The 26,213-nt window shown below is 40.7% G+C and overlaps 1 protein-coding gene across 3 annotated transcripts in view; it reads left to right on the plus strand.

Annotated features, from left to right (window-relative positions):
• Positions 1 to 26,213, plus strand: part of STK32A (serine/threonine kinase 32A) — a 130,649-nt gene that overhangs the window by 21,742 nt on the left and 82,694 nt on the right. For all 3 annotated transcript variants that reach the window (XM_072826391.1, XM_072826393.1, XM_072826392.1), the window contains 2 exons: positions 14,721 to 14,776; positions 15,959 to 16,110. In XM_072826391.1, the coding sequence (XP_072682492.1) occupies positions 14,721 to 14,776; positions 15,959 to 16,110 (208 nt within the window). The remainder of the gene's footprint in view (positions 1 to 14,720; positions 14,777 to 15,958; positions 16,111 to 26,213) is intronic.

Raw genomic sequence — 26,213 nt, forward strand, 5'->3', positions numbered from 1 at the left:
CTCACCCACAGTCTCAGAACTTCCCAACAGTACTTTAGGACTGAGCAGACAACTGAGGGTTTTCAGACACATGGGAAAGACTTCTAATGGGACAGATAAAGATTAAATTTTGAACAGAAGAAAACACAACTTAAGGAAAACTGTCAGGGATATTAAGAAATAACAACTCTTGAGGCACCTGAGTGGATCCGTCGGTTGAGGATCTGAACTCTTGATTTTGGCTTAGACCATGATCTCAGGGTGGTGGGATTGAAGCCTGTGTGGGGCTCCGTGCTGAGTGAGGAGCCTGCTTAAGATTCTCTCTCTCCCTCTTCCTTTGCCCCTCCCCCACCCCACTCCTGCTCATGTGCATATGCACTCTCTCCCTCTCTCTCTAAAAAAAAAAAGAACAACTGATTTTTTTTTAAGATTTTATTTATTTATTCATGAGAGACACAGAGAAAGGGAGGCAGAGAAATAGAAGGAGAAGCAGGCTCCGTGCAGGAAGACCAAAGTGGGACTCGATCCCGGGACTCCAGGATCACACCCTGAGCCAAAGGCAGATGCTCAACCGCTGAGCCACCCAGGCATCCCCTGATTTTTTTTAATAGAAAAAAAAATAGGATATCAAGAAAGCAACATTCAGAGAACAAAAGTTAGTATTAGGGGAAAAAATTATAGCACACAAGATTGAAAAGTTTTAAAATAAATTTAAGGAAATTTTCCAGAATGAGTAAACAGAGATAGAAAAAAGCAGGGTAAATAAAAGAAAATTTAAAGTCCAGTCTAAGAGTTCTAGTTTCTAAATAATAGAAGGTTCAAAAAAATGGAAAGAAATGAGGAAACCATCACCACTTAATTTAAAGGAAAAAAGAAAAGCCTGGAACTTAAGAACACATGTTTCAAGAATGAATAAGCCAATTCAATGCCCAGCAAAATGAATAAAAAAGCTGTATCGTTATGAACTTTCAAAGCATCCTATACAAATATACAATCCTGTGTGGTTCCAGAAAGAAGACTGTTGCATCAAAGGATCTGGCATCAAAATAGCTTTAGACTTCTCAGCAGTGACACAAAAAGCTAGAAATTAAGGAGAGCAGTGCCTTCAAAATTCTGAAGGAAGATGATTTCCAACTTAGAATTCAATAGTCAGCTGAGTTCTCAATTGAGTGTGAGTAGAATAAAATATTTTTCATATATGCAAGTATTCAAAAATTAACCTCCCATGCAGTCTTTCTTACAAAGCTATTAGAGGATTCACTCCACAAAAACAATGGAGTGAAACAAGAAGGTGGAAGATGGTGCATGCAATAAGCAGGCAATCCATCACTGTAGAGGAGCGAAGGAGATCCCTAAGATGATGGTCAAGGGGAGCCCACCATGACAGCCATGCAGTAAGATCACCAGCCCAGATGCAGTTAGGTCAGAGGGCTCTGGGAGAGCCATTTTCAGGACGCTGGCAATGGGATCAATGCTCATGAACACATTAAAGGGGAATTTAAACAACTGGAGAAGAGTTGGAAATTGATTTAGGGAAAAGGATATAGGAAAATGAGTATGTGTGTAAACAACACTATTATTAACTACAGGGAAAGCAAAAACTGTGCAAGAAAGGAAAATTAATCATGGAGTTTATGATCTAGATGCTAGGTACCATTTCCATACTCATGATAATGGAAATACTGAATGGTGATCTAATTGAAATTATTCTATCAAATATAGCTACATTGGAAAGATGGGCTCATGTTGGGGTGAGACCCCCAAGAGCTGGAAGGGGAGCTAATCCTCACCTGCCATCTTGGAGATTTAATAAGCAATGCCTAAAACTGAAAAGGAAAAAAAAATATGCCATTTAGAAGGTAAGGTAGGAACTAGCAAATTTATTAGCTCAAAGAGGTATAAGTGTTAGCTCTTGGCCAGGAGAGATTGCAGAGTGAGACAAGGGTGTCAGAGGACTAAAATCAGTGGTTTATAATAAACCTTTAGAACTCATTGACTCCCCAAACTGTAGAAATGGAGAGAGAGAGAGAGAGAAAGAGAGAGAGAGAGAAATTCCTAATTTTGATAAAATTATAAGTTTTTAAAGAAAAATTAATAAAAATATTACTTCATGATTATCTTTAAATTATTTTTTCTTCTTTCCACTTGGTTCTGTGATTAGTTCTGTGTTTTTAATACCAAAATCACATTAGTTTTATATAAAAATAATTTTCTTTGTGAACAGAGAACTCAAGTTCAGAAATGTCAGGTGAACTTCCAAATTCCGTTCATCTTGTAAGTGGTGGAGCTAGGATTCCAATGCAGTTCTGACTCAAATAGTTTTTTTATCATTGATCAAAATATCCATTAAAAACCAAGCAGCGGCACCTGGGTCACTCAGTTGGTTAAGCATCTGCCTCCGGCTCAGATCATGGTCTCAAGGTCCTGGGATAGAGTCTGGCATCAGGCTCCCTGCTCAGCAGTGAGTGTGCTTCTCCCTCTGCCTCCTGCCCCCCACCCCTACCCCTACTTGTGCTCTCGTTCTTGCTCGCCCTCTCTCTTTCAAAAAAATAAATGAAATCTTAAAAAAATAAAAAGGAGCAAAACTGCCATGCTGCAATATTCTCTTCCCTCTCTGAAGATCCACCAAGCTTCTTTCCACACCAAACATCAACACTGGATCACTTTCATCTGTGTACATTATTTGCCTATCTATTTATTTATGCCCATCTAACTCAAGAAAGGTGCAAGACTGGATTCCTAAGGTACTATAGGAAAATAAAATGCAAATGAGATGAGGGGTATTTGATTACACAGGATTTCTGTTCTCATGAATGCTGCTGAGTGAGTCATACTCCAGTTCCTGAGGGTATGATTTAATTTTTCCAAGGACCTAGCGGAGTCCTGGGCACGTAGATGCTCAACAGGTCATTGTTGATATGACTTGCTAACAGCTCCAGCTTCTGGAGAAGTGACTTTAGCTTCTTTCCCACTTTGCTGCGCCTGAGTGAAAAGGGTACACGTGACCTTTTCTTTGTGACTGCCTCCATCTGGGAACATAGCGTGATGACTAAACATTCATCTGATTAATGGAAGACTGCAAAATAAACTGGAAGAACCCAGAGGTTCCATTTTTTTCTGTCTTTTTACTTCCTTTCTTGGCAGACCATGCAGTATCCACTCTAAAAAATGGGCATAGTGACAGCAGAATTTAGAAGAGGGACTGGTCACTTCTGTGTTCTGAGGATGATGTGGGAGTCTGTAGTTTTGTGTGGGCCCCTTGCTGGTACCATAGTGAGACACTTGTACTTCTGTTCAAGGATCACGCAGGTAGCCTCTGACTCCTGCTGTTAATTATCGTCCAGCTGCTGGGAGGTTACCAACCACGTCCTCACTTAGGACAGTCGGTTGTTGTAAAGTTGACAAGGTGGAGAATGGCAGGTCTCAGTACTTCTGAGCTCAAAGACTGAGGAAGTCAGTTCTTGAGGTTTAACATGTAAATCCAATGTCTGCAGAGAGACCTCAACATTCAAGTGGAGACTGACTTTACTGCCTGTCTCATTAAAAAGCATTTTGATAATAAGTTGCTGGTAAGACATTTCTAGGAGTTACCTACTGTAAATGATGATGTGTTAGGAAATCAACATAAAGGAAAAGATATTTAAATTTTTTCTTCTAAAGCCATCCACATTTTATAAAACATTGATGATGGCACATCATTGCCCCCTTCTTCCACTTAGTAAATATTCATAACACACCTGCTACAGGCCCAGCATAGGTCTAGGCAATGTGCATATAATGACAAACATGTCTGCTTTCACAGAGGTTACATTCTTGGCACTGTTTGTCCCATGTGAATTCTCAACATCATTTTGCCTAACGTTGTGGCAAAAAAACCAATGCTCTGGGCTGGTATCAAAGTAGCTTATCTAGTAACCGTAACAAAACCAGCAACAATAATGCTACATTTATTGAACTTATACTCTCTACTAAAGTACTTGATAAGCACCTTTGATATGGCTTATTTCACCTAGTCCTCATAGGACTCTTAGAAAGGGTACTATATATGATCACAATTTTATACAGGAGAAATAAAGACCAGAGAGGTAAACTAATTTACTAACAAGTTCACAGCTAGTATGTAGTACACCCAAACCCAAACCCACAGTTTTATGCTCTTTATCACTGGACAGGATCATAAAATTTTGAGGACTTACCTGTAAGATTCAAATTATGAAACTTGGATCCGCAAAAAAGACAAGTTCAAGTCTAAGCCCCAACCCTGGGAGATCACTTTCTCAGGTCTCTGTAACTCATCCGTAAAGTAGCAATAATATTACCACTTCACAGGTTTTGGTGGTAAAGTGTCTGGACTGTGCCTGAACATGCATACACAGAACAGATAATCCATTTAATTATCAACTTTGGCCTAAGATGTGGTACAGTGCAGGAAACAAAGGCCTATTAATTATTTAGAGACACCATTTTTTATTTGCTTCACATTCATGGGGTTGGGGGCAAAGGAAGTTTAAGGCCACTAAAACAAAATTAACTAATCAACACCTACCTATGGAGAGCCTCCTCACCCTCCTTGGGAAGTGCAGTGTCCCAGTCCTCCAATGCTTGGTGGGCTGTTGAACTCCTACCCATTCTGCAAGGCCCAGCTGAAACGGTGTCCCTCCCCGAAGCTCTCTTATCTTCTCCTGTTTGAAGATACTGCTCCCCGCCCTCCCTTAGAACTCCTGTGGCTTTTATTGTACAGAGTAGCAATTCTAAATAAGGACCCACAGCCTGGCTCCAGGCAGTTTCCATCAAAACTCCCAGGGAAGCCACATCAAAATACAAATTCCCGGGGTCAGCCCCCAGAGTCTGATTCAGCTGAGGCTCCTGAATTTGCATTTTTTAACTTATATATTTTATTTAAATTCAATTTGCCAACATACAGTATAACAACCAGTGAATCTACATTTTTAGAAGTGTGTTTTATGTGATCCTGACGGGCAGACGCACCTGGGAAATGCTGTGGAACCATACGTGGCTCTCGATACATATATATTTCTTTATACTGCAATTATGTATGTGTGTATTTCATTTCTTTTCCTGGGAAATTATCTTTCTGAGACTCCAATTCAATGTAGGCATAACCATGAAGAAAATCTATAGGCAAGAATGCTAAGGGACACCTGGATGGTTTGATCAGTTGAGCACCTGCCTTTGGTTCAGGGTGTAATCCCGGAGTCCTGGGATTGAGCCCCACATGGGGCTCCCTGCTCAACAGGGAGTCTGCTTCTCCGTCTCCCTCTGCCCATCCTCCTGCTTGTGCCCATGTGCATTCTCTCTCTTAAATAAATAAATTGGAAGTCTCTTTAAAAAAAAAAGAAAAAAAGTATTAAGAGCAAGTCCTTTTGCAACACGTTTCTCTTTTTAATCATGTCCTCTAGGATGTCTCACTTCATCCGCTGGACTAAGTTAGCTGTTCCTGCTGCACATCCCATGACACGAGGATCTCCCTACAGTAGTAGTACTTGTTTTAGTTGGAACTTTATAAGATTTGCTAAAAAAGTAAAAATGAAAATTTTGAATTATTGGCCATATATTTGGGAAGCCTAATCAGTAACCAAATTAGGACCTGTATAAATACCGAACCACACACTTTAATGCCACCAGGGTTCCCCATTTATCCTGTGTGACTACTTTATTCTGTGTCAGCTTTATTCTTTATTCCCTTGGGCCTACTGACCTGCCCTTTTTTTTTTTTTTTTTTTTTTTTTACATTCGGCAAATTTTGTTCTTGTGTTGGGAAAGCCTTGTGATACAGGCAGAAGCATGCTTTTCCACATCAGAAAGTTCTACATTAATGTAAATATGTAGGTTACAACTATGCTGGTCCTGTCCCATCTCCCAGACTGAAGTTTCTGGCTAGGGGTGTGGCACAGGATGGGTGACAGATATGTGACCCACGTGTTTGGTGAGGCCGGTGTTGGGAGATGGAATCTGTGAAAAAGAGAGATCTCACCTAAAAAGAGAAGTAGGGGTGTGGACATTGTGGAGAACCTAACTGTGTGCTATCCATCCTCCTTTCTTGGGCACAATTTTTTATGTTTCATGGGCCTCTGTAATGGAGAATGTTTGAGGACAGCTCCGGAGTCCACTTGAGTGGGACTTCCACCATGCTCCCCTTGCCTACTCTGTGGCTTTGGCAAAATTGTGTAATCGTTCTGCACTGTAGTTTGCTCATCTTTAAAAAATGGCAATAATAGTACTACTGTTTCATAGCACTGTTGGAAAATTGAGATAGTGTAGGCAACATGCTTAGAATAATGCCTGATATTCCTTACATAAATGTTAGAGATTAGCATTTATTAATGATTCTGTTGTGTCACTAGACTAGAGGCCCCATAAAGGAAGGCAGCCTTGGCTTCTCTCCCCAGGACTTAGTACAATGCCTGGCTCCAACTGAGTCAGCCATCGGTAAATGTCAGTGAACGCAGAGTTGAGGTTAGTGAGCAATTTCTGTTTGCATCTTTACTCCCCCTAAGATTCCCTTCTGCTATACTGGAGGAGAAAATCAAATCTATATGTTCTTCCTGGACTGGAGGGAAGAAGGGGGACAGGTAGCCAGTTACGCAGTAACTGCTTTCATATTGACTTACCTTTACTTTTAGAGAATCAGAGCCTGAAGCAGTGACATGTTGAAGCAGCACATTTATATATCAAATTAACATACCAAAAAAGCAGGCCTGATTTGGGCTTGACTTTTTTTCTTTAGATACATATAGTCTTATTCTCTGAAGAATTTTTCTTGGTACTCTGGGACTTATTGAGACTGTACTGGTTTAATTTGCTATCAGCTAGGGCCAAACAGCACTGGAATCTAACATTGTGCTATATATGAAAGACATTAACTAGATAAATAATCAGCATAAGCAAGATATAGAGAGGCTGCTTTATGAGGATATTCTCCAAAATCCCTTTAAAGACATTCACTTGGGGGGATCCCTGGATGGCTCAGTGGTTTAGCGCCGCCTTTAGCCCAGGATGTGATCCTGGAGACCCAGGATAGAGTCCCATGTCAGGCTCTCTGCGTGGAGCCTGCTTCTCCCTCTGCCTGTGTCTCTGCCTCCCTCTCTCTCTGTGTCTCCCATGAATAAATAAAATAAAATCTTAAAAAAAAAATAAAAATAAAGGCATTCACTTCTTAATAATCACACTGGCATGGCTGCAAACAAGGAAATTATCAATTGTTTTAGCTTTCAATTTAAGAAGTACTTTTTGGAAACTTCATTATTTGGGAACCTTCAAATTCTATGTACCTTAAATAGTACAACATTATTTATTCTAAAAAAAAAACGTTGCAAAAACTAAAACAGCAGGACAACAATGCTTGGTCCAAATATAATACATGCCTTTAACAGTCTTGAAGAAAAAAATGCCTTTCTTGTAAAGACATAAACCCAGAGGGACACAAAGGAAAAGATTGATACATTTGACCATATAAAATTTGACTACATAATATACAAACTTAACACTTCAGCTTCTACACTATTATAAATATTTTAAAGTCAAAAGCCAGATGGAGAGCCTGGATAAAATATTCCTGAGATTTGTTAAAGGGAGACTTAACATATATAACATTTGAAGCACACTTACTAAGCAAAAAAAACAAATAACTTATTAAAAACTGGCAAAAATCTATGAATAGGCAGTTCTGTGGAAACAGTACACATACAATGACATGAGGCCTTATTCATCATTAAAGAAATATAAAGTAAATCAATAATTCAAGTTTTTCTTCACCTGTCAGGTCAAAGACTGTTGGCATGAGAGTATTGGCAAGGTGGTGGACAGAATGTATTTGTACACACTATTGGCTTGGAGGAGATTTGGTGCAACATCTCTGAAGGGCTAGTGTACAGTGTCTGTTAAACTAGAAATTTCACATACTCTTTGTTAACAGCATTTCTGCTTTTATGAAGGTAGCTTACAAGCCTCTGCACAAAAGCTGATCAAGGATGTTTGGGCCAGAATTATACATAACACCAGATAATTAAACCATCTCTGAAATCCATCAAAAAGCTAAATATTATATGGGACATTCTACACAAAGTAATGAAAAAGAGTTGTTTAAAATAATTAGATCTAGATCTGCATGTGATGTATGAAGGAACAGTGAGAATATAATTATATAGAAAGAGCTTATAATCTCTGTTCCTATAGGAATGATGGTATGCTGCAACTGCTGTCAAAGGGAATACATACAGAAATACAGAAAAATTATCTTAAAGGATACACAGAATTTGTTAAAAAGAAGCTGCCTTCTGGGAATGCAGCTAAAAATTCAGAATGGCAAGAACTCTCAACCTTCTTCAAATAATTGTCCTTTACCATTTGTAACTTTTAGTTTTGAGTGAGCCGGCCACTATACTTCTGCATCACAGGTGCATCACACCTCAGCCTCTAAACCACCTATGATTCCAGTTTGATCAGCACCATTTTGCAGATGGGGACACACAGCTGACCCCCTTGTTTCCTCATCAATAGAAGGATTTACATGAACATCAAGAAGTGCAGTTCTCCATAGTTGCGCATAGGGTCATGATTTGGTATTTACTTAGGCTGGAATCATCTTTTTTAGTAGGAAAAAGATAAAATGTTTTCCAAATATTTTGGCCTCAATCATAGAAAAAAAGAAGAGGAGTTCTGCTTTACCTTCTATTCTCTCAAATGCCTAGTGTCAGGATGGTATAAGAAGCTCTAAGGAAGAGCCTCGCCTTTCCTTCTGTTTACTGCACAGAACGTTGAGACAGGAGAGATGGTAAGAGAAGTAAAACGAAGGAAAGAAAAAGCATCAAACACCAGATTCTATCATCAGCATGCCTAATTTTTGGGAAAGACTTGGGGAAAGCTGACTTGACCCCTGTGATTCTAAAAGGAGAGACAAATCCCTCCTTGCTTCCCCTGCTTCTGCCTATGGGATGGGTGTATACATGGTAATAACGTTAAAACGACTATAGAAATAGTGGCTAAGAGCTTAGGTCCAGAATCAGAGGGGTGTGTACTGAGTTTATGTGAAGCCACTGAGCAGACTCAGATGGCTGATTCTGCCCACTTCTGCACTCAAGCATCGGGTGTGGTTTTGTGACAGCAGTCAGCCAGCTGTCCCCTCGGGTGTCTTACTATCCAAGTGACTAATAAATTTGAGTCTGCGAATGAGCTGAGTGTGGTTTTAGTGTCTAAATGTTTCCTATACAAAAACACCGAAATGCAATTCATGTGCTTCATCTGGTGCTCACGCAAGAGATGACTATGTTGGACTTTTTGAAAGACTCCTTTGGTTTCCAAAGCAGTACATTTCTGGAGGACTTTCACGTGCAGTTTTGACTAACCAAGGTTCCATCCCACTCTCTGTCTTCAGAACCTAATGCCAGGGTCATTTAGTCACTGTACTAGTGACACCCACAGCAAATTATTTAATCTCTCTGATCCGAGCATCCCTAGCTACATAGGCTATGAGGTTGTTGTGAGGATAAAATGAGACATAAAAATGAAAGCTACACCGGGCTCCTGGGTGGCTCAGTTGGTTAAGTGTCTGCCTTCAGTTTAGGTCATGATGCCAGGGTCCTGGGATTGATCCCTGCATCCCGCCTCCTGCTCAGCAGGGAGTCTGCTTCTCCCCCTCCCTCTCCCTCTGCCCTTCCCTTGGCTCATGTTCTCTCTCTCTCTCTCTCTCTCTCTCTCTCTCTCTCATTCTCTATGTCACATAAGTAGTCTTTAAAAAAATGAAATGAAATGCACACCAGGCCACACATAAACAGATCCCTCAAGCGCATAGAATTTCTGTGTCTGGTTGATTTGTGGAGAATGTGACCTACCCCAAAGAAATACTAAAAAATAAGCCTTTTATAATATTTAGTACTTTTATTTTTTTAAGATTTTATTTATTTATTCACAAGAGACACAGAGAGAGAGAGAAGCAGGCAGAGACACAGGCAGAGGGAGGAGCAGGCTCCATGCAGGGAGCCTGACATGGGACTCGATCCCCAGACCCGAGATCACACCCTGAGCCAAAGGCAGACACTTAACCGCTGAGCCACCCAGGTGTCCCTAGTACTTTTATTTTTTTTTAATATTTTATTGATTTATTCTTGAGAGACACACAGAGAGAGGCAGAGATATAGGCAAAGGGAGCCCGATGCAGGACTCAATCCCTGGACCTGAGGATCACAACCTGAGCCAAAGGCAGATGCTCAATCATTGAGCCACCCAGGTGCCCCAATATTTAGTATTTTTAAAACTATCTGAAGTAGTATCATAACATTAGGAGCCATTCAACTCAGGCTATTAACCTGATACACCTCTAGGCAACCTTAGGGACACTGTACTGACATGATGTTTGCTAAGACTGGGGTGAGCAGCCATGTGAAGGCAAGACTCCACAGCAGATAAGAAAGATATTGAAGGTTTCAGCTTTGCAGCGTGTCTGTCCTTCCTTCGGCCACATGCATAGGCCAGCTCTGTCAGTGGAAGTGAGAACCAGGCTGTATAGTATTCTAAATAGAAAAATCTAAAAGTCAGGGTACTTGGGTGGCTCAGTGGTTGAGCATCTGCCTTTGGCTCAGGTCACGATGCCAGGGTCCTGGGATCGAGTTCCACATTGGGCTCCCCGCAGGGAGCCTGCTTCTCCCTCTGCCTATGTCTCTGCCTCTCTGTGTGTGTCTCTCATGAATAAATAAATAATTTTTTAAATGTAGACACAATAAAGGTTAACTTTGCTTCAGAGATTGGAGGAAACACTGCAAGAACACCACACCACTGACTACAAAAATGGCAAATGTGTAGAAGTGACACTGACAAGTGCCATTTTCTTCCATGCTGACTGGTAATACCCGTGTGCTGTGACAGCAACTTAACTGCGGTATCGGCTGGAGGGGGTCTGAATTATGCTATCCCCTAAGAAGTGCTATTAGGAATACTAGCCAAAAGTAGTCAGTTCCAGTTCATATTCTAAGTACTTTCTGTATGGTAACTCATTTCATCTTCCTCTAAACCTGATGAGATATTTATTATTTCCATACCCACTTCACAGATGAAGAAACAAAGCATAGAAGTAAACTGCCAAGATTATACAACTATCAATTGTAGGAGCTGGGATGTGAACTCAGGAGATCTGTCTCCAAAGACTCATCTCAGAGGCTGGCACACTTTTCTGTAAAAAGCCAGCTGGTAAATATTACAGATTTTCATATGGTTGTATATTTTTTATCTTGGCTCATAGGCAAAACAACAACGGCTGCAGACCCATTTTGACCTGTGGCCATAAATAATCTGCTGGTTAATATTATACATGTTGATCATAGGTTTAAGTGTACAGAGGATATGCTATTTGATACCCAGCCCCTTTGGTAAATCCTATACACGTATAATACAAATGGGTTTCTGTTGATAAAATAATCCATAATTCTGACTTCACCTCTTTCTCCTTCTTATCTGAGTCATGAAGTCTCACTGCCTCTTCCATGAGCCTCCCTCTTAATTACTACTCCTGTTGCTGGACACTTAGGAAGGGCCAATAAGTGAGGCCAGTATCTCTGATGAAAATAGATGCAGAAATCCTCAACAAAATATTAGCAAACTGAATCCAAGGATATATTTTAAAATTTCATTCACCACAATCAAGTAGGATTTATTCCCTGGATACAAGGGTGGCTCAATATTCACAAATCAATATGATATATCACATCAATAAGAGAAAGGATAAGAACCATATGATTGCTTCAACAGTTGCAGAACAAACTGACATGATATTGACAAAGTATAATATCCATTTGTGATAAAAACCCTCAACAAAGTAAGTTTACAGGCAACATATCTGAACATAATCAAGAAAAACCCACAGCTAACATTATACTCAATGGGGAAAAACTGAGAGCTTCTCCTCTAAGATCAGGAGAAAGACAAAGATGTCCATTCTTACCTTCCTTATTCAATGCAGTACCAGAAATCCTAGCCACAGCAATCAGACAAGAATAAGAAATAAAAGGCATCCAAGGTAAGCAAGAAGTAAAACTTTCACTATTTGCAGATGGCATGATGCTATATATAGAAAACCCCGAGGACTCCACCATAAAAACTACTAGAACTGATAATTAAATTTGGTAAGGCCACAGGATACAAAATCAATGTACAGAAATCCATTGCATTTCTATACATTTATAATGAAGCGCAGAAAGAGATATTGAAAAAATCCCATTACAATTGCAAAAAAAATAATAAAATACTAGGAATAAACTTAACCAAAGAGATGAGAAAGACACTAATTCAAAGGGATAACATGCACCCCTATGCTTACTGCAGCATTATTTATGATAGCCAAACTATGAAAGCAGCCCAAGAGCCCAATGATAGATGAATGGATAAAGAATATGTGGTGTATATGTATACAATGGATTATTACTCAGCCATATAAAGGAATGAATTATTGCAAGGGACACCTGGGTGGCTCAATGGTTGAGTGTCTGCCTTCAACGCAGGGCACGATCCTGGGGTCCTGGGATTGAGTCCCACATCAGGCTCCCCATAGGGAGCCTGCTTCTGCCTCTGCCTATATCTCTGCCTCTCTGTGTGTATGTCTCATGAATAAATAAAATCTTGAAAAGAAAAAAAAAAGAATGAAATATTGCCCTTTGCAACAACATGGATGGATCTAAAGAGCATAATGTTAAGTGACATAAGCCAGTCAGAGAAAGACAAATACCATATGATTTCACTCATATGTGGAATTTTAGGAATAAAACAAATGAACAAGAGAAAAAAGAGAGAAACAAACCTTAACCTTAAGAGAGACAAAGTCTTAACTTTAGTGAATAAACTGATGGCTACCATGGGGGGAATGGGTGAAATAGGCGAAGGGGATGAGCATTAAGTAGGAATTTTGAATCACTAAATTGTACACCTGAAATGAATATAACCCTGTATGTTAACTGCCCAGGAATTAAAAGATAAATAAAGGATGGAATGAGAGGTTTTTTTTCCAGCCACTTTTAATCTGTCATTGGCTTTCTCCCCATGCTGATTATTATATTCAGAAGTGATTTTAGACAGTTTGTTATTGAACTGGAGTCTGCTTTCTTTTTTGACTGACTAGAAATAAAGGCATAAGATGCATTCTTTCTAAAGCTTTAGTCCTATTGCGTTTCTGGGACCAGACACTAATTAAGACAGTTATCCTAGTAGAACTAGCAACCTGGCATCTAATCTTTTATCATTTTCATTAAAGCCTAAAATGGCTTATAAAGAGAGATTAATCATGAAATGGATTAATATCACAAAGGAACTTCATGCTTTCTAGGTACTTGCTGTATGCTTGAAGATTCAAAATGTCACAGCGTTCTAGGCGAGGCTACTAGTGGAGAAATCACTGTGTTAATGTTACCAGGTCTGCTCAAGATTAAATCTTGGACTTGCAAATAAATCCTGGTCAATTTTTTGACACCTTTATGGTGCATAATGTAGAACTGTGCCTCCTGTAATGAGTGTGAGGAAATCATTGGTTAGGTTATATCAGTTTGAATGTTAAGAGAAAATTGATAGAAGTGTCTTTCAAGTTATTTTGACTACAACCTATGAAAAAAAAATACCAAAAACTTCTTATCATGATCCAATCCATATCTACCTGCACACATATGTAAAACTAACACAGGGTTTCAAAGCAATACTACTCTTACTCTACGTTTGAGACATTTCTGATTAATTTTCTAACTTTTTCTACTTTGTTTAAATTTTGGATAATTCTCATACCACCCAATTACTTTTATAACTCCTTAATGGGGAGTTATAGTTGACCCCATTCGGACAACACTTTCTTAGAAGATCCTCATGTTCACACTGCTCATATTTACAAGAAGCAACTGTTTTGAGGTTCCTGTGTATCTTTACAGCTTTGTTTGATTTATTTGCTGAGAAGCAACTATGTGGAAATCACTGTGTGAGGCTCTGTGGGAAGTGTTAAGAGTTTTGCTTTCAACCACCTCAAGCCAGGAATTTTCTGAGTTGCGAGGGAAACCAGGATGAACAAAAGGACCTATTATCTCTGCCCTCATTGAGTTTATAATCTAATAGATTAAAGAAACTCCAACTGCAAGAATTTTGGAAAATAAGTCATTCACTTGACTTCGTTTACTAAATAAACAACTTTATTAGCACTTTCTGGGTAGAAGGTATGTTTTTCTTATCTAGGAGGGTCAGTCTTGTTTCTGTGGGACCAGATCTCTCTGTAATCATCGGTGTTCAGTGATGCTCCTCCTGACTGTCACCTGCGAGAAATCCATCGTTACATGCTCTTAGAGCCCCATGACTTCTCACTTTAACATTCAGTGAGTTTTAATTGTCCATTAATTTATGATTATTTATAAGTGTCTCTCTATATATGGATCCTGTACTAGATTACAGTCTCCATAAAGGCAGAGATTCTATTTTTACTTTGCTATTACTATATTCCCCAGTACTAAGCACTATGATTAATGAATAAGAAGTGTTTAAGAAATATTTTTTGAATGAATGAATGAATGAATGAATGGGCATCCTTTTTTCAATCAGGAAATTTTATTTATTATTTTTTTTCTTTTTTGAATGAATGGACATCTTAAAGTCATCTGGAATGTTGTTTTAAACAAGGCACTCTGGTTTCACCCAATCTTTATTAATTCATTAGCAACTTAAAAGCAACTGATAATCCTTCACATTGTTCTTTGTTTGTTTTACAGTCAACTTTGACCACTTCGAAATTTTGCGAGCCATTGGGAAAGGCAGTTTTGGGAAGGTGAGAACCAAAATGATTAACCACTAGCAGGGTTATGTAGCTCAGGGAACAGCATCATAATGTTCAGATTATTCTGTTCCTGGGACCACAAGGAATGATGGTAATTCAGAGAGGATTTTGTAAAATCTTCACTACAGTTTGAGGTGTGTGATGTAATGAACACCTGTTATTCTCAGAATTATTTCAATGTCATGCCTACTTATTCCCACTAGATTTTAAGACTTTCTCTCTACTCTAGAATTTTGGACTCGGTTGTCAATTGTGCCCATACCTTCAATAACTGTTATGCTGTCAATTTAAGACTTAGCTCTTAAAAAAAAAAGACTACTTATTTATTTGAGAGAGAAAAAGATAGAGCACAAGCAAGGAAGGGGTAGAGGGAGAGGCAGACTCCCTGCTGAGCAGGGATCCCAGTACCCTGGGATCATGACCTGAGTCAAAGGCAGACACTTAACTGAGACACACAGGCGCCCCAACAGTTAACTCTTTTTATGTGCAAAAGAAGCTTCCTGATATATGATTTTCCATCAGTTATGCTATGTTTTTATTTTCAAAAATCTACCATGAAAGATCCAGCCTCATTTTTTTGCAAGAAACTTCTGGATTCAAATCCTAATCATTAGTTTCTTGGTAGTGACATACTTTGAGAACATTTCTTATTTCACATTGAACTTGCATTATAAAATCATCTGCTGTCCATTTTATCAGACATATAGAACCTCTAAAAGAATTTCAAAAACATGGACATCATGTTCAGTGCTATAAGTCCTTTTAGGTCCTATCAACTTTGGTGTAAACAGAAATTGTTCACACAGTATTGTTCTACTCGGCAGTTTAGCTGCGCCAATACCAATCACTCAAAGCAGAATAAGGATGTCATTTGCTATTGGAAGATTCCTGACAAGAAAGCAGCTATTTTCTCCAAAATGCTGTCTAAACAAAACCCAAGGAGCAAAAAACAGGCTGACTTGTTTGAGAAAGCAGAGATTTGCAAAATGACCCAGTACAGGGGAAGAAAATTACATTTTCTCCTCTGAAATCAGAGCTAAGTGGCAACTTGAGTATCAAAGAATGTGCCAGTGAGGCCTCCAGGCCAGGCTGTTGAATAGGTCTTGTTCTGTCTCCCACAGCCATGATCCGTTAACTTCCTGACCGCTTTCTCACTCTGGTTTGTGCCATTAGGTCTGCATCGTGCAGAAGAATGATACCAAGAAGATGTATGCAATGAAATACATGAACAAACAAAAGTGCGTGGAGCGCAACGAAGTGAGAAATGTCTTCAAGGAACTCCAGATCATGCAGGGTCTGGAGCATCCTTTCCTGGTTAATTTGTGGTAAGTGGTTTTATGGGATCTCTGAATGGAGACATTCCCGCTTTCACCCCCAAACACTGTTCCATAAACCCATCTTGATTGCTGGGTGTGCATTTGCAAAATCTTCAGTAGGCTCTTCCTCAAGACCTTTGTTTCCCCTTGATTTCTTTGAATTTAAATGAAACAAATTATTGGTTTATTGTCACCAATAAATACTGCTTGGCTGTTTTGTTTTGTTTTGTTTTGTTTTGTTTTGTTTTGTTTTGTTTTGTCACGGTTCCCCCGTCGTTGAAGACAATATATTTTTTTTAAAACACTGTAGCTAAACAGGCTGACAAAGAAGTTCAGGTGTCTTGTCATTCGGTAGATACTTTTTCCCCATTAATTGTTGGGTGGCGACGTAGCATACTAAGTAAGTCATCAATGTCTGGTGGCAGGTTGATCTTTAGAACTTGCACAAAAAAGCACTTTCTCTCTACAATGACTGGCAGTAGATATCATTTCCTTGCAGCATCCTTCTCGAGCAGCCACGTATGTATATATCTGTGAGTTGGAAAAGAACAGGTGCTACCTTTCTTACCAAATAGCTTTTAACAGAGCTGGAGCTAACTTAGATCAGTGGCTAGACATGAGGTAACTGTGATCTCTTCCCAAAGCCAGGATCATAATCCAAGGTTTAGAAAGTGTCTATTACTCCCTGCTCTTTTCTTATGCATGAAGGTCTGTATGCAGCTCTCATTTTTTTTCTACATTTTAATGCATCCATTATATTAAAAGCCTGTTCTTAAAGCTAATTCAGTGTGACTGTTATTTAAATATGCATACCAAGCAGTTTCTACTAGCAAAGGCAAAAAAAAAGTCTTTATTCAGAGAATACTAATGGAAAAATAATTGAAATGTCACCGTGTGTTTAGGGACATTTCTCTGGAGGAATGAATGCATAAAACCTGTCTCGCTCCATCTTTAATTAATACAGTTCACTTAATATACAATTTGCTCCAAGACTCTACATCATAGTTGAAAAAATGGTTCTGCGTGACTTGGAAATAGGTCCCTTTGGTTCATGCACTACTCAGACACGGTGGAGTCTAATCCTGCCCACGCTCAGTGTATTTATTTATTTTTATTTTTCCAAATATTTTATTTATTTATTTTTTTTTTTAATTTTTTTTTATTTTTTATTTATGATAGTCACACAGAGAGAGAGAGAGAGGCAGAGACACAGGCAGAGAGAGAAGCAGGCTCCATGCACTGGGAGCCTAACGTGGGATTCGATCCTAGGTCTCCAGGATCGCGCCCTGGGCCCAAGGCAGGCGCCAAACCGCTGCGCCACCCAGGGATCCCCAAATATTTTATTTAAATCCAATTTGCCAACATATAGTATAACACCTGGTGCCCATCCCATCAAGTGCCCTCCTTTGTGCCTACCACCCAGTTTTACCCCATCCCCCCAACCTCCTCTCCTTCTGCAGCCCTTTGTTTCCCAGAGTTAGGATCCTCTCATGGTTTGTCTGCCTCCCTAATTTTTCCCCACTCAGTTTCCCTCCTTCCCCTTACGGTCTCTTTCACTATTTCTTATAACTCTCAGTGTATATAATCAGTAGCTCAGAGTGGCCCATTCACAGCACTGCCACACAGTGTTCTGTGGACATGGCTCTTTCTTTCCCATTTTTAGCAATCACCAGATTGCCTCCCCCCCCACCCCCCACCACCCCCGACAATGACAAGGTGCTCTCAATTCACATTCTCCTTTTGTTCAAAGTTATATTTTCCTTTTTCCAAAGTTCAGCCAACTCTCTTCTTTTAAAACCAGGAACCCTTCAGAAGTTTTAGTAAGTCCCCCTTTCAGGCCAGTCCCTCATCACTGAATAAGCAAAATGGATCAGTCTGTTCCTATCTTTTTTATAAGGTGGGTGTTAGGAGACTCAAAGCTGGCCAAAGTTTACTGATTTTGCCATTTGCTAACTTGGTGTCATGGCAGGCAACAGTCTGTTCTTCACGCATGCAGACTCCGTGGTAATATGACAAAGAGCCTAGTCTTCCCCTCTTTGCATACTGAACCTCAAAGGGCAGCGGGCACCATTAGTGGTGAGAAAGGAGAAAGAAGAAACCACCCCCCACCTTAATTCTAGTACCACATTCAGAACTGAAGACTGGGGGGAGGGGGCCATCCTTCAAGTATAGCAGAAAACTTTCAATCTCTCAAATCTTGAGATACAAATCATCAGAAAGCAGATTTATTCCTCCTTACTAAGGCTTTCTGCCTTAGTAAATGCAACATGGGAAATGTAAGTGATTCTCCAACTATTAAGCACCTTGCAGTACTTCTGGAGGTGTGACCTGCGAACAAAATGTATCATTTTTTAAAAAGATTTTATTTATTTATTTGAGAGAGAGCACTAGCAGTGGGGAAGAGGGAGAGGGACAAGCAGGCTCCCCACTGAGCAGGGAGCCCCCGACATGGGGCTCGATCCCAGGACCCAGAGATCATGACCTGAGCTGAAGGCAGATGTTTAACCGACTGAGCCACCCAGACACTCCAGTCTTTATAATCTTTAAGTCACGTGGTTATAAGACAGGGTAATGCATGTAACTTGGGTTGTTTTTGTGAACAAGATGACATAAAGTGCTATGCCCAGCAGAGTCAGCATTGTATAAATGGGAGTTCTTTTCCTTCCTTACTCCACTAAGGGGTAGCATTCCGAATAATCCGTCACTGCAGGGCCACTCTGGGCATCCCAGACACAAATGCCGATGGCACTCGGCCTCAGGACATCATGGATCACATTGTGTGTGTGATGGGAGAGGGATGGGTCTTCAACCCATTCTCTGTAAGAGTATATGTTCATTTTGTTTTCCACCCTCATTCTGCAAATCAAAGAATAAAAATTCCCAAGTTCCCCCATTACCAAGGATTTAATGAGGATTTTGTGTCCTGGGTTTAACTAGATGGATCTTTATATCCCCAAAGCTTCAGGAGCCAGTTTTCTTAAGAAAGCAGCATCTGCTTTCTTAATAATGTAACAGCAATAGTTTGTAATTCCTGTGTACCTCTTGTGTACTCTATGGTACTGGTAAGCCATGTAGGCCTCTCACTCAGTATTGCTTTCAGTGATCTTCTCATGGATCCTGAAAATGCCTCTAACCACTAGGGATGTGTTCAGATCTGGTTTTCAGGCTGAGGAAAAACACAGTTTCTTTTAAGCAGCTTTTACACTAATGCTAAGAAGTTTGTGTGTGTGTGTGTGTGTGTGTAGGTATAAATACATACAGATGTGATCTGTGAAAACTGTGCACATTGTGGTCAACTTGAAGAACAGAAAAATCACACAGAAAAATGAAAATTCTCCAATAATCCTACCTTGAAACAACCACTTCTAACCCATTGGTGTGTACCTGCCAGTGAAATGTCTGCATTTGGTTCTCTGCTTTTGATCATGCATTAGCCCCATTAATTCCCCCTCTTCATGGATCTCTTTATGGAGTAACACAAACAAACTGTAATTATGGTTGCCAGATAAAATACAGGGTGCCCAGTTAGATTTGAATTGCAGATAAATAACCAATCATTTTTAGTATATGTCCCAAATCATTACCTGCAAATCATTCATTTTTCCAAATTTCTGATGCATCTTGTATTTGTATTTATTAAATTTGGCAACCCTAATCGCAACATAGACCCAGAGTGGGGGGATGTAGTGGCGGCAAGAATGGATGGAGCCCCTGGTTGACTCCACATTTCCTTCCAGTAACCATGGGAGGCTCCTATTAATCAAATGACACATAAATATATCAACTGAGAAAAGTGCAAAAATGACTGAGAGAAGAGTGTGTGTGTGTGTGTGTGTGTGTGTGTGTGTGTCTGTGTGTGTGTCCTAGTCTAGGGCAACAGAGTTAAGGGTGAAAACACATTTTGAATTAAAATTCAACCTTCCCAGCCCCACGGCCCTGACCCCACTCGGGAACACAGCCGTCAGATGTAGGCCACGTTATAAAGCGAAGGCTGCCTGACGGGGCTGGCATCCAGGAAAAGCAAATAAAATCTCGCTGCGAGTCCCTCCCTGAGGGCTGCTCACACAGCCCTGGCAACCCAGAGCCTGCAAACAAATGGGCCCCAGTGCTGCCCAGCAGAGCCCCGTTCCCCAGGTGGCTTTTGTTAATTGAGATTAGGCCTGCAGCTGCACACAGCTCCTGGGGCTCCTCTCTGCCCTCACCCTTGTCTCTTGTTCTGGGCACAGAAGGGGCCTACGTGTGGTTTCAGGAAATTAGGAGACAAGAGCGTCTTTTTTAAGTGGAAAGGACCACCTGTACCGGGGCTGTGAAAAGGGGGTCCTGTCAGATAGCTGAACGCAGCCAAACAAATAGGCCCCCTGGACTCAACCTCCATTATTTCTGACTTAGCACCAGTGTTTCATCACAGAATCATAAGCTGTGAGAACTCAAGGTAGCCTTCAGAGCCACAGAATCAGAATGAGCCTTCCCTGTCAATGGGAATTTGTTACTTAAGAGTTTTTACCTATGTTGTCTCATTTACACATCCTAAAACTTTAGGTTGATAGGGATTAATTAGTCCCATTTTACACCAGAGAAACTGAGGCTCAGAGAAGTTGAGTGATTTTCCCAGAGCTCCACAGCCAGGAACTGGCCACACCAGGACTCAAACCCAGGAATTCTGGCTTCAAAAACCCTGCATTTCCTGCTACACTATACCATCCCCTATGGACATCTCGTAGGATGTCCATAGATAAAGGAAATGGAATTTATTTTCTTTATTTTGTGTCTCTTATTTATGTGTCTCTCACATCCCACAAAATTACAAACTCCCTGAGGCAGGTATGTTTGTGGATTTTGTTCGCTGCTCCTACAATAATGCCTCACACACACAGTAAGTGTTCAACAAATCTCTGCTGAATGAATGATGGAGTTAGTGATGGCTCCAGGCTTCTGGTTTTTGCTCTTTTCCCATTATACCACAGCCACTTCCTGCACACTCACACACATCCCCGCATTCCATCAGGTCCACCTCAGGTTCTTGGCAGGCCCTGGAGTCAGAGGGATGTGAGTTTGAATCCTTGCTCCACTACTTGGTAACTGTGTGAACTGACCCAATTTACATTGTGTATTTTGTTTGGTTTCCTCCTCCACAACTGGAGATATTAGCAGTATCCAGAGCAGAAGGCATGGCTATGACTAAGGATATGTTTATAAAGCACCTCACACATAGTAGGTGCTTTATCAATGAGGACTTGAAACAAAAACTCAGTGAGGCCCCACCCCAAATGGAACGTCCCCTCCACCCCCAGAGCAGATTATTGAGTAGACACATGCCCCTGCATGTAAGCTGGCCCAGCTATTAGAAAGTCTTCGGGTTTTTGCTAAATTTTTAAAAAGTAAATTTTTTAAAAAATATAAAATATATATTTTTGGATAAAATATGGAAATGCAGACATTCTAAGGAAAATGATAAATACTCATATTACATTATGCAGAAATAGCTGCTGTATTAGATTCCTATTGCTTCTGGATCAAATTACCATAAGCTTAGGAGCCTCAATTCGAACTGGAGTACTTGGGGTTAAGGCTATTTTCATAATGTAATTAACCTGTTATGTCCTTTTGTCCTGCCTTTCTTTCCCTTTGTCCTGCAAGTTCACTGACAGACAGAAGGAATCAGAATGATGAGCTGTGGGCTGCAGAGTTGCCCGAGAACGCAGCATGCGGGACACTTTGGGAGCACCTGAAATACTCTCCTTACTGCCGTGCTGCTTGTATCAGGGCATAGATTTGTAAACGTTTATTAGTTCTACGCTTAATATCTGTGCATTTCACTGTAAATACATTTTACCTATTTCATAGTGAAAGAATATGAAACAACTTAAAAACCACGACTCAGTATCGTACAATTCTGGGGGGCAGAAGGGCAAAGTCAGTCTCATTAGGCTGAAATGAAGCTGTCTGCCGGGCGATGTTCCTTCTGGAGGTCTAGGGAAGAATGTTCTCTGACCTTCTCCTGCTTCTTGAGGCTGCCTGCACTCCTGAGCTCAAGGCACCTTTCCCTTCCTTCAAGACCAGCCACACAGCTTCTTCCAACCTCTCTCTCACTCTGACTCTCTGCCTCTCTCGTCCACCTTTGAAGGACCCATCTGATTACATTGGGCCTCCCTCTTGACCAAATTCTCGCCAGGCTCTCCTGAACCATTTTCTTTCTTTTTTTTTGTTTTTAAGATTTAATTTATTTATTAATGAGAGCCACAGAGAGAGAGAGACAGAGATACAGGCAGAGGGAAAAGCAGGCTCCATGCAGGGAGCCCGATGTGGGACTCAATTCTGAGACTCCAGGACTGCGCCCTGGGCCGAAGGCAGGCACTAAACTGCTGAGCCATCCAGGGATCCCCCTGAACCATCTTCTTGACTAGACCCTAACCTTGGTCTACAAAGACTTGAACAAAATGCTAACATCATGTCTAACAGCTCAGGGCCACATCCCTAGGACATCAGCTCCCCTTAAACTGCCTGCCTGAGAAAGTGCACAGCTGCCAAAAGGATTTACTGATTGTTCCAGCCAACACTTGAAGACAGGGCCCATCTCCCAGCCTCTGGGGGAGGGGAGGGGGCTAACTTTGGTAAAGTGCCAGTTAACAAACCAGATGCGTTTCATGTAGGCCACGTTCTCAGCTCTTTGTAACTTCCACTCCGCTGCTTTCCCCTCTCCATCCTCTCATCCTCCCTGCCAATCACTTCTGTGCACATCAAACTGGAGTCCAGTTCACACTGGAATTCCTATTGTAATAGTATAGCACTGACTAAACTCTGCTCTTCTTGCTTTAGTGTCCAACGGTGTTATCTTAGGAAGAGACATGATCAAGTGAAGGATCTTTGGAAGGGAGGTTATCCTGAATTATCCAGTGCCATCACTGGAAGATGTCCTTGGGGATGACCCTGATGAGCTTGAATAAGTGGAGAATAAGGGACAGCAGTCCCTGAAGAACTTAGTAGAGGACAGTGTTAATTGTGTGTCCTGTACATAGTAATGGCTACATACATGGTTGTTGACTGACTCACTGATGGACTAGTAGGAAACTGAGTCTGTAACACAGACATTGCCTTACTCATTTCCTCATCAATATTACAAAGGATTTCTTTATGGCAAACCACACAAGAAGCTATTAAAAAAGAGCTTCTTTTGGGGCAGCCCTGGTGGCTCAGTAGTTTAGCACCGCCTTCAGCCCAGGGCCTGATCCTGGAGTCCAGGGATCAAGTCCCACATCAGACTCCCTGCATGGAGCCTGCTTCTCCCTCTGCCTGTGTCTCTGCCTCTCTCTCTCTCTCTCTCTCTCTGTCTCTCATGAATAAATAAATTTTTTAAAGTCTTAATAAAAAAAAGAAGAACTTCTTTGGGAGGACGTAGAGTAACTTAGAGCCTCAGACCTAAAGCTGAAGAAACAGGTCTCGAGAAAGCATGGGACAAAGGCAGTTCTGGGAATCTCGGTAGCAGAAACTAAAGGACGGGCACCGAAAGCTGTCTCCACTGGATGAATCAGCTCCAACCAATTTTCCAACCTTTTGTCACCCACTCAAGGTTCAAAGTCCTGGGAGAGAGTCCAACTGGCCTTGCTCAGAAAACATGCCTGCCTCTTGGCTAGAAGAAAGAGCAAAATAACTAATGACTCCCAGACTGTTGACCTGAGCCACAGAGTGAATGATTGTGTCATTCACTAAGATGGGGAGATCTGAGAAGGATCAGACTCATTGTAAAAGTCAAGAAATCTCTTTTAGCTGTAACAACATGTGAGCTGCCTCTTAGTCATCCGAACAGAGCTGCTGCATAGGTGGGAAGTCTAAAGCTCAAAAGAGAAATCCAGGGTCCAAGGAGAAGTCCACAAAACACAAATGCAGGAAACATTGGCTTGTAGGTGCTATTTCAGCCAGGGGCTTGAAGGGAACATCTCTGGAGAGAAGTGAAATAGGAGAAAAGGACCAAGGATTAAAGACCTAGAGCACCATTATAGTTCTGATAGAGGAGGAAGATTCAGGATGCTCGACAAAGCAGCAACAGCCTGGAAGCTAGCCTACAAGCTAGGGGTGAGCCAGGCAAGAGTGGGAGCCTAGAATCTAGAGGCTGTTTCACAAAGAAAAGAGTGCAGACCATGGCAAGTGCTGTGGAGAGGTCAGGAATAAGGAGACAACTGACTTCAGACTTACAAAGATGCACCCACTGTGACCTTAATAAGAGCCAAGTCCAGGGGCACCTGGGTGGCTCAGCGGGTGAGCATCTGCTTTCAGCTCAGGTCATGATCCCTGAGTCCTGGGATCGGGTCCCACTTCAGGCTCCCCGCAGGGAACCTACTTCTCCCTCTGCCTGTGTCTCTGCCTCTCTCTCTCTCTGTGTCTTATGAATAAATAAATAAAATCTTAAAAAAAAAGGCCAAGTCCAAATGATAGGACAAAGGATCAAAGGCAATGGCTTGATGAAAACACAGGAAGTGAGTGGTGTTATTTTGGAGGGTGGTGTGCAAAGCAGCTTTGTTGTGTTTTGAGACTCAGCCATATTGTCACAGGTAGCAAATCCTACATTGTCATTTCTCTATCATATTCCATTGTATGAATATCCCATGAGTTATTTACACATCTTACTACTGGTGGATATTTGGGTTGTTTCCAGCATGAGACTTTTACAAAGAGTCCTGCTATTAACATTCTTGTTTCTATCTTCTGGGAAGCAGAGCACATATATCTCGGGATGCAAACCTAGGAATTAAATCATTAGATCCTAGGATTTAGAAAAAATCATTAGATCCTAGGATTTATGTGGGTTTAGCTGGCATACGGTTTTCCACAGGAGTTGTGCCAGTTTATGCTCACATCAGCAACGTCTGAGAATTTAGGTTACTGGAAAACCTCACCAACATTGGGTATTGCCAGTTTCTTTACATAGAGGCATTCCAGTAAATGTATAAAGGCTTCTCATTTGGGTTTTAGTTTGAATTTCCCTGGTGACTCAAGAGTTGGGACGCATTTTCATATGATTCCCGGCCCTTTGGAATCTTCTTTTATGAAGTGCTTGAGTCTTGCACATCTTTCTATTGGTTGTCTTTTTCTTTCCCACTGGTCCAGTTTTAAATATAAATAATTTTCCCAATCTGTGACTTACGTCTACACTCCAGAAGGATATGATTTTTTTTGGAACACTCAAAAAGCTGGAATGTAAGTGTGGTATAGTTTATTCATCTTTTCCCTTATGGGTAGCACCTTCTGTGTCTGGTTAGGAAATCTTAGCCCATACCAAGGTGAAGATATTCCACCCTGTTTCCTAGTAGCATTGCTGTTTTAGCTTTGACATGGAGAGCTGTAATCCAGGGTCAAGATTCATTTTCCCCATATGGAAATTGAATTAGCCCAACACCATTCACTGAAAAGTTTCTCCTTTTCTTATTGCACTGCAGTAACACATTTGCTGATAGTCTTGCCACCAAATACATGTGATTTTCAGACTTTGTTCTATTGATCTACTTGTGTGCATTTACACATGTATCATGCTACTTTAATTTACTGCAGCTTTCTACTGGTAGCAGAATTCAGTAACATAATTCTTCTGGATTATCTTGACTGTAGTGGGCCCTTTGCAATTCCATACAAATTTCACAATCAGCTTGTCAACTTATATTTTAAAGCTGCTGGTATTTGTTTTTGTTTTTGTTTTTTAAAGATTTATTTATTTAAGAGGGAGAGCATGAGAGAGCATGTGCGTGAGCAGGGAAGAGAGACAGAGGGAGAGAGAGGCAGACTCTCCTCTGAGCAGGGAGGGACCTGGTGTGGGACTCGATTCCAGGATCCAGAGATCATGACCTGAACTGAAGGCAGATGCTTAACCTACTAAACCACCTAGGTGCCCTAAAGCTGCTGGTATTTATAGTGGCCTACAGTGTAACTAATTCAGGGAGAATTAAGGCCTTTTTAAAATAGTCAACCTTCCAATTTATGAAACCTTCCTATATATATATATATATATATATATATATATATATATATATTCTTGTATATTTAGGTATCACCTAATTTCTCTCTCTGGTTTCACTTTTTAGTGTAGAGATCTAGCATATCTGTATTTAGATTTATTCCTAGGT

The sequence above is a fragment of the Canis lupus genome, chromosome 5 (assembly GCF_048164855.1).
Source record: "Canis lupus baileyi chromosome 5, mCanLup2.hap1, whole genome shotgun sequence".
NCBI classification, from domain to species: domain Eukaryota; kingdom Metazoa; phylum Chordata; class Mammalia; order Carnivora; family Canidae; genus Canis; species Canis lupus.